The 15,725-nt window shown below is 36.5% G+C and overlaps 1 protein-coding gene across 1 annotated transcript in view; it reads right to left on the minus strand.

Annotated features, from left to right (window-relative positions):
• The window catches only part of LOC123536168 (uncharacterized), a 53,450-nt gene that overhangs the window by 17,007 nt on the left and 20,718 nt on the right, over window positions 1-15,725 (minus strand). The window contains exon 7 of the mRNA XM_053529258.1: window positions 12,566-12,613. Coding sequence (XP_053385233.1) covers window positions 12,566-12,613 — 48 coding nt within the window. The remainder of the gene's footprint in view (window positions 1-12,565; window positions 12,614-15,725) is intronic.

The raw sequence follows: 15,725 nt of genomic DNA on the forward strand, positions 1-15,725 counted from the left end.
ACCTTTAATGGAGTGACCCCAAAATCAATAGGGGTCATCTACTTTGCATGTACAATCATCCTATGAAGTTTCAACATTCTGGGTCAAGTGGTTCTCTAGTTATTGATCGGAAATGGTTTTCAATGTTCGGGCCCTTGTGACCTTGACCTTTGACGGAGTGACCCCAAAAACAATAGGGGTCGTCTACTCCAGCAGCCCTACAACCCTATGAAGTTTGAAGGTTCTAGGTCAAATGGTTCTCCAGTTATTGCTCGGAAATGAAGTGTGACGTACGGACGGACGGACGGAAGGACGGACGGACGGACAGGGCAAAAACAATATGTCTCCTGGGGGAGACATAATTTCATTTCAGAACACAAAACTATGCACGTGGTCCAAATTTGAAGCCTGTACCTTCAAAAACGTGAAACTAGGTCAATAGGTCAATGTCAAGGTCAAAGTTTGTTTTGGTACATAATCCTATGCATGTGGTCTAAATTTGAAGCCTGTAGCTACAGAAATGTGAAAGTAGGTCACAAGGTTAATCTTAAGGTCAAGGTTCATTTCGGTACACAAAACTATGCAAGTGGTCCAAATTTGAAGGCTATAGCTTGAGAAATGTGAAAGTAGGTCACTAGGTCAAAATCAAGGTCAAATTTTACTTTGGAACACAGAACTATGCACGTGGTCCAAATTTGAAGCCTGTGCATTCAAAAATGTGAAAATAGGTCACTAGGTCAATGTCAAGTTCGAAGTTTGTTTCGGTACACAAAACTATGCATGTGGTCCAAATTTGAAGGCTGTAGCTTGAGAAATGTGAAAGTAGGTCACCAGGTCAAAATCAAGGTCAAATTTCATTTCGGAACACGAAACTATGCATGTGGTCCAAATTTGAAGCCTGTACCTTCACAAATGTGAAAGTAGGTCACTAGGTCAATGTCAAGTTTTTTTTCGGTGCACAAAACCATGCATGTGGTCCAAATTTGAAGGCTGTAACTACAGAAATGTGAAAGTAGGTCACTAGGTTAAAATCAAGGTCAACTCATGTCAAGGTTCATCTTGCCACTCAAAACCATACATGTGGACAAATTTGAATGTTGTAGGTTACTGACATGAAGATTTTAAAAGCTTTTCCCTATATAAATCTATATGAGCCATGTGACCCCCAGGGTGGGGCCATATTTGACCCTAGCTGGATAATTTGAACAAACTTGGTAGAGAACCACTAGATGATGCTACATTACAAATACAAAAGCCCTAGGCTTTGCGGTTTCGACAAGAATATTTTCAAAGTTTTTCCCTATATAAGTCTATGTAAACCATGTGACCCCCGGGGTGGGCCATATTTGACCCTAGGGGGATAATTTGAACAATCTTAGTAGAAGACCACCAGATGATGCACATACAAAATATCAAAGCGCTGGGCCCCAGGGGTTTTTTGGACAAGAGGTTTTTCAAAGTTTTTCCCTATATAATCTATATAAACAATGTGACCCCCGGGGCGGCCCATATTAGACCTCGGGGAAATAATTTGAATCATTTTGGTAGAAGACCACTAGATGATGCTTCATACCAAATATTAAAGCCCTAGGCTTTGCGGTTTTGGACAAGAAGATTTTTCCCTATATAAATCTATGTAAATTATAGAAATAAACAAAGGGCCTTTACTCACTAAAAAATTTCTGAACCAGTCTGATTTTCAGGGGGACACAACTAGGGTATCAATACATCATTCTGACAAAGTTTTGTCAAAATCCCCCAAGTAGTTTCTACAGAGACGGACGGACGGACCACAGACGCAGAGTGATTTGAATATAACACGTATTTTCTTAGATATGACCTAATGACCTAGTTTTTGACCCCAGATGACCCATATTCAAAACTGACCTAGATTTCATCAAGGCAATCATTCTGACCAAATTTCATGAAGACCAATTGAAAAATACAGCCTCTATCACATACACAAGGTTTTTCTTTGATTTGACCTAATGACCTAGTTTTGACCCCAGATGACCCATTTTCGAACTTTGCCTAGATTTTATCAAGGTATTCATTCTGACCATAATTCATGAAGATCAATTAAAAAATACAGCCTCTATCACATACACAAGGTTTTTCTTTGATTTGACCTAGTGACCTAGTTTTTGATCCAAGATGACCCGTTTTGAACTTAGCCTAGATATTATCAAGGTAATCACTCTGACCAAATTTCATGAAGATCAGTTGAAAAATACAGCCTCTATCGCATATACAAGCTAAATGTTGATAGACGACAGACAGACGATGGATGCCGGACATCAAGGGATCACAAAAACTCACTAGGTGAGCTAATAAAAAAGGGTCATTATATGACCGAAACCGGTAGATTTTATTAAATTAGTAAACTATACCCGGTGTTTGACATGTTGTTCCTCTTCACGCTCTTTTATAAACAGTTTAAAAAAAATAATGGTGAAAATTTTGCCAAGTTACATCAAAATCCCTCTATGCATGAAGAAGATATGCTCCGGACAAAGTCATTCTTGAATTTGACCTTTGACCTCTAAATGTGACCTTGACCTTAGACCTAGGGACCTGATTCTTGCGCCCGGCACTCCGTCTCATGATGGTGCACAATTGTGCCAAGTTTCATCAAAGTCCTTCCATGCATGAAGAAGACAATTTTCCTCCGGACAAAGTCTGTGGACGAAACCCGCCCGCCAGGGGCGTTCCCATATGTCCTGTTTTTCAAACGGGCATATAAAACGTTTTTCGGCGGGCATATAAAAAGGTTAGAAAATGAAATTTGAAGAAAACAAATTTAATAAAACTAGCAAAAAGTGAAGGTCTGAATGCTGGCAATGATAGGGTATGTAGTGATGTTTGGGGACATCCTTATTTATTAGTTCGGGGACCTCAGTGTCTGCAGGGTTAAAGTTGCAGACTTAGAATCGCTTGCTCCCACCTTTGTGGGTGGGATGTAAATTCTTTCATATGAGCAAACCATGAAAGGATGGTGGTTCTACTCAGGCGCCATCCTGTGCCTGAAAGAAACCCCCTGGGGACACACTCTCGGACCTCCTCCACCAACAAAAAGCTGGAAAGTTCACATAAATTATGACCTAATATTGTGCCAGTATGACTTTAAATCAAACAAAATATTTATTATGTTGCAAGCACACTCTTCAGTTGTGTTATAAACTTCAATTTTTCTAAATTTATTATCCTTACACCCATTTACCTTGGAGAAGGAAGATTTGAAATGTTGAAAAGCTGACTACTTAAAGCCAATTCATACTGATAAAAATCATTTTCAAAAAAAGGTCAAAACTGAGTCATACTATTTGATAAATGTTTTTTTCCTACACTGAAAATGAATAAAACATACTTCAAATCTAGATTTTATCTTTGGATGGTGGGGCTCAAGTGTTACTTACTAATATTTGAAAATAAAATAAGGAAGTTATATACGAAAAAAAACATATCATATATCAGCCACATGCAATTCAACATCTTTTTATCCGATAAACACTGAGAAGTTGAAGGCTACAATTTTTTTGTGTCATGTAAACATTCAACTCACGTTCAAACATCCAAATTAGATTAATAAAATACAAAACTACCAAATGTAAATATAATTCCACCATAAAGTTAAACACATGCGTATTAATCTCTTTGAAAAACAAGAGTGCAAGAATGTCACAATATACGCCCGTCACAGCAAATTTCTTTACTCTAGCACCTGTATTTGCAAATGGAATTTTTAAATTTTTTGGGTTTTTTAGTAATAACTAAGTGTTTTTGTTTTTTTTTAAGTCCACAAAAAACTCCTTACCAGGTAGAGATACCTTAAAATACCCCTAAAATGGAAAGTAAACTCTATGTTGTACCACAGAAAAGTGGTCTTGGTTTTTCCCTACGGGCAATTATAAAAAAGTTACAATAAAAGTTATTTATAGTAAAAACTAAGGGAAGTTAATCTTAAAAAAAAAAAAAAAAAAAAAAAAAAAAAAAATCAAAAAAAAAAATTGAAAATCCTCACAAAAATCTTTTCCAGGTAGAGACTGGTCAAAATACACCTCAAAATTGGATGTAGCAATGCATGTTGTACTACAGAAAAGTGGTCTCGTTTTTCCCTACGACTAGTAATGAAAAAGTTACAATAAAGCATTTATAGTAACAACAAAGGAAGTAATCGAAGAAGGGAACTGCGCATGACACTTCGTCTCATGATGGTGTATAATTGTGTCAAGTTACATCAAAATCTCTCCATGCATGAAGAAGAAATGCTTCGGACAAAGTCATTCTTGATCTGACCTTTGGGCCCCTAATGTGGGCCTTGACCTTAGACCTAGGGAACTGGTTCTTGCGCATGACACTACGTCTCGTGGTGGTGAACATTTGTGCCAAGTTATATCAAAATCCCTCTATGCATGAGAAGAAATGCTCCGGACAAGGTTTCATTCTTGATCTTTGACCTCAAGTGTGAACCTTGACCTTAGCCTAGAGACCTGGTTCTTGCGCATGACACTCCACCTCAGGTGGTGAACATTTGTGCCAAGTTATATCAAAATCCCTCTATGCATGAAAGAAATGCTCCAGACAAAGTTTTCATTCTTGTATCCTTTGACCTCTAAGTGTGACCTTGACCTTAGACCTAGGGATCTGGTTCTTGCGCATAACACTCCTTCTCATGATGATGAACAATTGTGCCAACTTTCATCAAAATCCCTCTATGCATGAAGAAGATATGGTCCGGACAAAGTCATTCTTGAATTTGACCTTTGACCTCTAAGTGTGACCTTGACCTTAGACCTAGGGACCTGGTTCTTGCGCATGACACTCCGTCTCATGATGGTGAACAACTGTGCCAAGTTTCATCAAAATCCCTTCATGCATGTAGAAGATATGCTCCGGACAAGGTCTGTGGACGCCGCCCCCCGCCCGCCCGCCAACCCGCCCACCCGCCCACCCGCCCGCCAGGGGCGTTCCCATAATACGTCCCGTTTTTCAAACGGTCGTATAAAAACAACAACTTTTTTGCATGAAATTAATTTGATTAAAGGTGGTGGACCAGTAATGACAATCAGCAAATTAAGTATTCTCTAAAGTGTGATTTCTGAATTCTCCTATTTTTACAGAAAACTGTGTGAAATGAGTACATTTACTTCCAGAGAATGCCCAATTGCCTTTCAAGGACATGTCAAGGACTCAGAGCGAAACTTGTCTATCTATTTAAAGAAACAGAAGCAGATAGACCAGTATCGCTCTAAGCCCTCGATGAAATTGCACTGTCACTACAGGTCCCAGTACCTTAAACAAAGGACAAGTTTTGTTGTGCATTTTTGTTCATTATAACACTGTTGACAGTTTTGCTGAAATGAAACAGTGCTTGAGCTCTTTAATAGTTTAGTTTATACTAATTTAATTTAGGTTGACTGTTCTACAACTTATATAAATCACTCTCGACACCTCATTCCTGAGGGAATCCATCAGTACGAGGGTATGAGAGACAAAAAGCGAGTTTCCCTCTTAATGCTGAGCTGTTTTATCATGTTAACATGACCTGATTACCTAACAAGAGGGCCATGATGGCCCTATATCGCTCACCTGTTATCATTGCACTTAAGGACAAGTCTTCAAGGTCAAAAGATCATAATAGAAATCAATCAAAAGAATTATGAGAAAATATAGTTGAAATTTTCTTTAAGTAACTTTAAAAACAAGATTTGAAAACTTGTTGTAGAGGTCCACTAGGCAATGCTACATGTCAAATATCTAAGCTCTTCTGGTTTATTTTTAGAAAATTTTGAAGATTTTCTATGTACAATCAAGTAACCCCATGGGGCAGGGGCAATTTGACCCCAGGGGTCATGATTTGAATAAACTTTGTAAAAGTCTAATAGGCAATGCTACATGTCAAATACTAAGATCTAGGCCTTCTGGTTTATTTTTAGAATTTTTAAAAAGATTTTCCTATGTAAAATCAAGTGACCCCTGGGGCGGAGTCAATTTTGACCCCGGGGGACCAGGTTTGAACAAATTTTGTAGAGGTCCACTAGGCAATGCCACATGTCAAATATCTAGTCTCTAGGCCTTCTAGTTTATTTTTAGAAAATTTTTGAAGATTTTCCTATGTAAAACCAAGTGACCCCTGGGGCGGGGTCAATTTTGACCCAGGGGGTCATGATATGAACAAATTTTGTAGAGGTCCACTAGGTAATGCTACATGTGAAATATCTAAGCTCTAGGCCTTCTGGTTTATTTTTAGAAAACTTTTGAAGATTTTCCTATGTAAAGTCAAGTGACCCCTAGGGCGGGGTCAATTTTGACCCCGGGTCATAATTTGAACAACTTTACTAAAGGTCCACTAGGCAATGCTACATGTCAAATATCTAAGCTCTAGGACTTCTGGTTTTTGAGAAGAAGATTTTTTAAATATTTTCCTATGTAAAATCAAGTGACCCCTGGGGTGGGGTCAATTTTGACCCCGGGGGCCATGATTTGAACAAATTTTGTAAAGGTCCACTAGGCAATGCTACATGTGAAATATCTAAGCTCTAGGCCTTCTGGTTTATTTTTAGAAATTTTTTGAAGATTTTCCTATGTAAAATCAAGTGACCCCTGGGGCGGGGTCAATTTAGACCCCGGGGTCATGATTTGAACAATTTTAGTAGAGGTCCACTAGGCAATGCTACATGTCAAATATCTAAGCTCTAGGGCTTCTGGTTTTTGAGAAGAAGATTTTTTAAGATTTTCTTATGTAAAATCAAGTGACCCCTGGGGCCGGGTCAATTTTGACCCCAGGGTCATGATTTGAACAAATTTGGTAGAGGTCCACTAGGCAATGCTTCACACCAAATATCTAAGCTCTAGGGCTTCTGGTTTTTGAGAAGAAGATTTTTAAAGTTTTTCCTTTCGGTTGCCATGGCAACCAGTGTTCTGCATGGAATTCAATTCTTTGAACAATTTTGAAAGGGGGCCATCCAAGGAACATCCCTATGAAGTTTCATCAAAATTGGCCTGTTGGTTTAGGAGGAGATGTTGTTTAAAGGAAAGTGTGGACGGACGGACGGACGGACGGACGGACGGACGGACGGACGCCGGACGGTGAGCGATCACAATACCTCACCCTGAGCACTTTGTGCTCAGGTGAGCTAAAAAGCGATAAAAAACTTTGCATTACAGTTTAAATAATTAAAATGTTTCAATTCCTATATGAAATATTGATGATTGCAAATTCACCATACACAACTGAGCCTGCCATAGCAGCCACCTGTATTAAACAGCTACTGGCTTTAAGCAGCCTGAGTCAGCTAACTTCCAAAATAAACTGTTCTCAAATTCCAGCTTGTCTTAAACAGCCACCTGTCTTAAATGGCCATATTGTGTTGCCCGCTTAGCTGGCTGCTTAATACAGGTTTGACTGTACTCTGCAAATAAGGAGCAAAAAATTTATTAATGCTGAGTTGAGAATGCTTCTTAGGATAAGGTTTAATGCCGTATTTCAAAAGATTATGGCAAGTTTTGTAAAGTGTCTCTATAAATTTTTTTGTTCACTACTTGAAATATATTTGGAAAGAGTTGCTAATCCTGTCAGCATTATAAAGATTTATGCCTATTTTAGGTTGAAATACCCAACCCCTTGATTGATGGACTGAGGGTTTCCCTACTAGTATGGCTACATTGGCACCAATTTTTTCTATATATTGAATACATATTAAGATTCTGAACTGTGTTTTCCCAAGTTTTTAAAAGTATCAAAAATTAACAAAATTTAAGAAAAACTCTTCTTAAACCAACAGAACAATTAATTCAAACTATCAAATCAAAATTTTCATGCATAAACTACAACCTCAATGAACCCATTGACTGACTTTATTAATACTTCCCATCCTGGAATACTGATAACAGTCAATATAAACACTTAAGAACATGTTCTATCATTTTTAATTTCAATCAAAATGATCATTCAAGCAGATGCTGTGTGAATATTGACACGAATATCATGAGTAAACAGGATGGCAGTACTCTATTACACACATTAATATTTATAAATTCATGATAGTCAATGCATTGTCTAGGATATTCATTTCCTTAACCGAGGTGTTTCCTAAACTACTTGTACAGAGCGATTTAATTAAAGTTATCTGACAATTTTAGCCCACATATATTTTGATGTAGAAGGATTTATTACAGGTACACATACATGTACACAAATGAAATCTCAATCTCTTTAATAAGGATACCATAAAATGGTTATTTCTGTTTAATAGATTTAACACTGTATTTCACTGTCTGTCAAATATATAAGCTATAAGTAACAAAAAAAAACCCATCCTTTCTTGATTCTGCACCAATACTAAGCCTTTTTCTCCACAAATAATCGACAATTTCCCCGCATGATTCAGATGTGGAGGACAAATGACTTCAGACTCAATGTCTTCTGCCAAACAGTCACAAATAGGCCTAAGTGACCTCCTGATTCACAGGCATGTGCTCTACCGACTGACCTAACCGTACTGGCTTATTACATGACGTACAATATACATTTGTAAAGGACATTAAATTTTGTTCGTTTTGAGTGAATATACAACATTTCTCACTGAGAAGTGAGACAATAACAATTAATTTATGTCTTTTCACTAGTGAATTATAACCACCTGAGAAACTGTGAAAATTGTCTCACTCAACAACTGAGATATATTCCATATAATTTCAGAGAAAAAAATCCTTTTATTTTATGCTTATTTACATTGACATGCTTCTTATTTATATTGAAATGTTTGCTTATTTACACTGAAATTTGCATTTTGCAATAAATTCTTACCTCAGTATGGGGACAGACAGACAAACAAGAGCTGTCTAATGACAGCGCGCTCGACTATTCGAAGAATTGATTGAAGAATGGGGTCAAAATATTTCCATAGATTTTCAGACTAAACAAAAAAAATGGATTAAACAAAAAATGTTCCTGTATTTGTGGATTTCGATTAGTCTTACACTAAATGGCAATGTGTGACCATGATGGCAAATATGTTAAGTTATATGTTAGGCAAAACATGGACTTATATGAAAAATTTAACTAATTTCCAAGTCCAAAAAGGGCCATAATTCAGTCAAAATAGTTGACAGAGTTATGTACTCTTGCCTACAGATGGAAATCATGTTGATAAACTAGTGTTAAAAGTTTCAAAGCCACAGTTCAAATAGTTTTGACAAAACGCTGACTTGTTAAACAAGAGGACCATGATGGTCCTGAATCGCTCACCTATCCCCACATGACCCAGTGTTGAACTGAATATGATGTCGTTATTTCTATTATTTGACAAAGTGACCTAGTTTTTCAGCACATGTGACCTAGATATCATCAAGATAAAAAATTCTGACCAATTTTCATGAAGATCCATTGAAAAATATGGCCTCTAGAGAGGTCACAAGGTTTTTCTATTATTTGACCTAATGACCTAGTTTTTGAAGGCACGTGACCCACTTTTAAACTTGACCTAGATATCATCAAGGTGAACATTCTCACCAATTTTCATGAAGATCTCGTGAAAAATATGGCCTCTAGAAAGGTCACAAGGTTTTTCTATTTTTAGACCTACTGACCTAGTTTTTGACGGCACATGACCCAGTTACGAACCTGACCTAGATATCAATAAGCTGAACAGTCTCACCAATTTTCATGAAGATCTCATGAAAAATATGGCCTCTAGAGAGGTCACAAGGTTTTTCTATTTTTAGACCTACTGACCTAGTTTTTGACCCCATGTGACCCAGTTTCGAACCTGACCTAGATATCATCAAGATGAACCTTCTGACCAATATTCATGAAGATCTCATGAAAAATATGGCCTCTAGAGAGGTCACAAGGTTTTTCTATTTTTAGATCTACTGACCTAGTTTTTAACCCCACGTGACCCAGTTTCAACTTGATCTAGATATCATCAAGGTAAACATTCTGACCAATTTTCATGAAGATCCATTGAAAAATATGGCCTCTAGAGAGGTCACAAGGTTTTTCTATTTTTAGACCTACTGACCTAGTTTTTGACCGCACGTGACCCAGTTTCAAACTTGACCTACATATCATCAAGGTGAACATTCTGACCAATTTTCATGAAGATCCATTGAGAAATATGGCCTCTAGAGAGGTCACAAGGTTTTTCTATTTTTAGACCTACTGACCTAGTTTTTGATCCCACATGACCCAGTATCAAACTTGACCTAGATATCATCAAGGTGAACATTCTGACCAATATTCATGAAGATCTCATGAAAAATATGGCCTCTAGAGAGGTCACAAGGTTTTTCTATTTTTAGATCTACTGACCTAGTTTTTACCCCCACGTGACCCAGTTTCGAACTTGACCTAGATATAATCAAGCTGAACATTCTGACCAATTTTCATGAAGATCCATTGAGAAATATGGCCTCTAGAGAGGTCACAAGGTTTTTCTATTTTTAGACCTAATGACCTAGTTTTTGACCCCACGTGACCCAGTTTCGAACTTGACCTAGATATCATCAAGGTGAACATTCTGACCAATATTCATGAAGATCTCATGAAAAATATGGCCCCTAGAGAGGTCACAAGGTTTTTCTATTTTTAGACCTACTGACCTAGTTTTTGACCCCACGTGACCCAGTTTCAAACTTGACCTAGATATCATCAAGGTGAACATTCTGACTAATATTCATGAAGATCTCATGAAAAATATGGCCTCTAGAGAGGTCACAAGGTTTTTCTATTTTTAGACCTACTGACCTAGTTTTTGACCCCACGTGACCCAGTTTCGAACTTGACCTAGATATCATCAAGGTGAACATTCTGACCAATTTTCATGAAGATCTTGTGAAATATATGGCCTCTAGAGAGGTCACAAGGTTTTTCTATTTTTAGACCTACTGACCTAGTTTTTGACGGCACGTGACCCAGTTTCGAACTTGACCTAGATATCATCAAGGTGAACATTCTGACCAATTTTCATAAAGATCCCATGAAAAATGTGACCTCTAGAGTGGTCACAAGCAAAAGTTTACGGACGGACGCACGCACGCACGGACGGACGGACGACGGACGCCGCAAGATCACAAAAGCTCACCTTGTCACTTTGTGACAGGTGAGCTAAAAAAAACGAACAAATTTCAAAGTCCAAAAAGGTCCATAATTCAGTCAAAATAGTTGTCAGAGTTATGTACTCTTGCATACAGATGGAAATCATAATGATAAACAAGTGTTTAAAGTTTAAAAGCCATATGTCAAATAGTCTTGACAAAACATGGACATATACAAAACAGAACCAATTTCCAAGTTCAAAAAGGGCCATAATTCAGACAAAAAAGATGAGAGAGTTACGTACTCTTGCCTATTGATAGAGACTATTATACTGAACAAGATATAAAAGTTTCAAAGCCATATGTCAAACACTTTACACAAAATATAAACTGGTACGAAAAACTTAACCAAGATTTCTAAGTCAAAAGGGGCCATAATTCAGTCAAAATGCTTGATGGAGTTATGTACTCTTGCCTACAACTGGACATTGTGATGGTAAACAAGTGTTGAAAGTTTCAAAGCTTTATCTCAAAAGACTTTGTCAAAATGTGGACTGGTACGAAAAACTTAACCAAGATTTCTAAGTCAAAAAGGGGCCATAATTCAACCAAAATGCTTGATGGAGTTATGCACTCTTGCCTACAACTGGACATGGTGATGGTAAACAAGTGTTGAAAGTTTCAAAGCTTTATCTCAAAAGACTTTGTCAAAATATGAACTGGTACGAAAAACTTAACCAAGATTTCTAAGTCAAAAGGGGCCATAATTCAGTCAAAATGCTTGACAGAGTTATGTACTCTTGCCTATAACTGGACATGGTGATGGTAAACAAGTGTTGAAAGTTTCAAAGCTTTATCTCAAAAGACTTTGTCAAAATGTGGACTGGTACGAAAAACTTAACCAGGGTGTGACGCCGACGCTCAGACGCCGACGCCGTGGTGAGTAGGATAGCTCTACTTATTCTTCGAATAGTCGAGCTAAAAATGTAAATGATGTCAGACGTCTTGTGACATTGTGAAGATGACCACAATACAAAGTTCCATTTCATTTTATTATTTGAATCATAATTAAGTTTTAATCATGAAATATATATACTATAAAGAACAAAGAGGGACCAGTCTGTTACAATTTTCTTCATATTTTACATGAAAAATTAGAAATCGAAAAAGCTGTACCCCTCACAGTCTCACTGATAATTCCAATTATTACATACTCATGTAAAAAGTTTAAATTGAACCTAGCTGAAGCCAACATTTTCCACAATAACGTTCAAATTTCATATTAGGTGTGTGGCCTCATTTATGACATCAGTTTCATGTATGTCATCATGTTTAAATGTTCCTAAATGTTTTCAGTTTTACAAAGGCTGTAACAAACAAACTTTACCTCATTAATATACTTATTACAGGTATAGATAATGCATAATTGTTATAAAAAGATTATTTATTATATTTGCAGAACTCATGCATATTTCTCGATACAAATACAGTAACCTTAAGTATTTAATTGAAAAGTATAACATAATGCTTTTTACCATAAACTTACCCAAATTTGATACACCCCAGTCGGTACTCTTGTAAACTGGTACCATGTCTGAAAATGAAATCAATATGACTGTGTAAATTTCTTTTATTTCTGTATTGAGATAAAATGTTTAACAGGTATAATAAAATTTAACATGTGAAACTGATAAAGTAATTTTTTATCTTACAAGCTGTTTGGCATCAGCATAAATACGTACAGCAACTTTCTTGGAAAATGAAATAAACAATGCTTAGATTATTTGTTTGTTTGTTTGTTTTGGTACAAACCTGTTCTCTGCAAGTAACTGCCAACTTCCCCACATGAATCAGAGGTGGAGGACTAATGATTTCAGACACAATGTCATTTATCAAATAGTCACGGCCCCGCCAGAGGATTGAACTCACGACCCCGCGATCCGTAGACCGACGCTCTACCTACTGAGCTAAGCGGGCAGGCATGCTTAGATTAAGGGGTATAGTCTGCCTCTATACATACACATGTAGAACAATAATTATGACTATATTTAAAACATCTATAAATAATACAGTGTTTTTAAGGCATTTTGGGGGCCGAAATTTGGCCCTATTCCCCTTTCAAAAAAGTATGTTTTTTCCCCTATTTCTGACTAAAATTCCCCTAAAAAAAAATAAAATATTTTTTACATATCCCAACCAAAATAACCCTTTCTAGATGTACATGATATTATAAAGCAAACTGTACCATTTAAAATAGAAGACAATGTGTTTTTAAATCATTTTCTTGTTTATTGTAAAGTATTTATGAAAAAACACTGCTTTTATCACGATGCAAATTTCCCCTCGTTACGGGCCCACCACCATTTCCTAGAAGTTTAAAAAACAACACCATAAAGAAGATCCATATTTTTGTTGGGTCTGACATCACAGCAACAAATGCTGGAAGAAGACCCTAGATCCCTATCCGTGTATTTCTTCATCACAGGCACCAAGGCACCTTGGAATCATGAGGCAGCTGAATAGTGTCCTAAAAGTAATTCAAAGTCAGTGATCTTAACCATTCGGCAATGGTGGTGCCCAGTTACATTTAAGCTGAAACTGGAATCTAGTTCAGACAAAGACTGTGAGTTCCCTTGAATAACTGTGACTGTACTAGGACTAGAACCAAGAATTTTTGGCTGCAGGAGTCAAGTCTAATCAATTACTTTTATTTGCTATTGATATCAACTGTACTTTTAATACTTTAATACTTATCATGTGTCATGTTACATTTTCCTGATAAGTAAAGGGGTGAAACTCAGTTTATATCTAATAACCAGCATAGTAAATACATAGAAACGAAGATATCTTTATATCAGAGGGCTTGCTTACAGAAAATATAATCAAGAAAGTGGTGTAACTAGGCCAAATGAATGTGCAGGCTCACATTCATACACACAAATTAGTGCGATCTTGCGGGTATGCTGCCCTGAAAAAGTGGCTATCTGTATTTTAAGGGGATAATGTAAAATTTGTCAATGTCAAGTTATGTAGAGAGAATGACTGGGAATTTTACATGTTTGTTGAGATTTAATTTCATATTGAGGTAATCATGACATCAACAAAAAAACTTGTCCCCTACAAATGTTCAATATTTTACAGAAATAAACCATGCTGGTGAAAAATATCTGCAGGCACTTAGAGCATTAAATTCTTCCTTTGGACTTACAGGTAGCAAGGCAGTTGCAGTAGGTAGCGAGGCAATTACTGTAACAATAAGTAGTACATTGCTGCAAGACCTTATTTAACCCTTACCATATGCTATATTTCTATAATGAACTTGTCCATTTTTCAATTTGGACAGTATCATTGACTGTTAGAAGGGGTGCTTACCAAAAAGATAATGATTGAATGGCGAACAGTGCAGATCATGATCAGACTGCATGGAGGTGCAGGCTGATCATGATCTACACTGGTTGCAAAGACAGAATCAGTCGTGTCTAGCATGACAAAAGTTAATAATAACTTTATAATTGTGACCTTAACTAAACCCTGACAATGTGAAAACAGGTTAACCCCTGATCAAATACCTATAAGTGTTTGCAATTTTTTGAATGCCAATCAAAATGCTTTAGCACTTTAAAATTTAAGAACAAACATCCTGATTTAGATGAAAATTCCTAATCAGATGTTGACCAATGCACTTAAAAATGTCAAATATTAAACTACAGGATCTTTTAAGAAACTAATTTCTAAAGAAAAATGAAATATTTGATCAAACATCCTTAAGAAACTAACTTCTTTTTCAACAGATGCAGTATTTGATCAAATATCCTTATTTGAGAGCCCTTAAACAAATCAAGTTCAAAACTGCCATAACTGAATTAACACAATTTGAACAATTGCTGTCAGTGGACAGCGCGCTCGACTATTCTCAGTGCTTGATAGTATGATATAAGCTATGAGTAAAACTTTTACATTACAATAAGCATATTCTAAGTCCAAAAGGGGCCATAATATAGTCAAAATTCTTGATAGAGTTTTCTGCTCCTGTTTACAGACTGGGTTTATGATGGTAAACAAGTATGCAAAATATGAAAGCAATATCTCAATGGACTTTGAAAATATTTGGGGTGCTACGCAAACTTTAAAATTACAATAAGCACATTCTAAGTCAAAAAGGGGCCATAATTCAGTCAAAATACTTTGACAATGGACTTTGAAAATATTTGGGGTGGGTAACGCAAACTTTAACATAATTGTGTGATGCTCACGCTAACGCCAACACCCGGGCGAGTAGGATAGCTCCCCTATTCTTCTAATAGTCGAGCTAAAAATATGGTTTAAAGAGACATGTGTCCAGATAAACATCAAAATTTAAAAAAAAAAAATAATTTAAAACTGATAGCAATATCAATATCTCGTTGAAATCGAGTGAACAAAGTTCGGCTGTTTTTATTTCTTATGACCACCAAAGACTTCAGCTATTTTGTGAAGGAAATATGTACAATGCAATCAAATGTCTGTATTAATATCTTGTTTTTCAAAAATGTTCAGGTTAGCATGTAAACATTACAGATAAGGTGATTTATGATATAGAACAAAGTCATGTTGAATAATGAATCAATGTCAATACACAGATACTTCAACAGCAAAACAAATACAATAGTTGGAAGGAGGAGGTATATCACATTATTTCAAAATTTAATGCAAGCTGAGACAGATGG

The sequence above is a fragment of the Mercenaria mercenaria genome, chromosome 17, assembly GCF_021730395.1.
Source record: "Mercenaria mercenaria strain notata chromosome 17, MADL_Memer_1, whole genome shotgun sequence".
NCBI classification, from domain to species: Eukaryota; Metazoa; Mollusca; class Bivalvia; order Venerida; family Veneridae; genus Mercenaria; species Mercenaria mercenaria.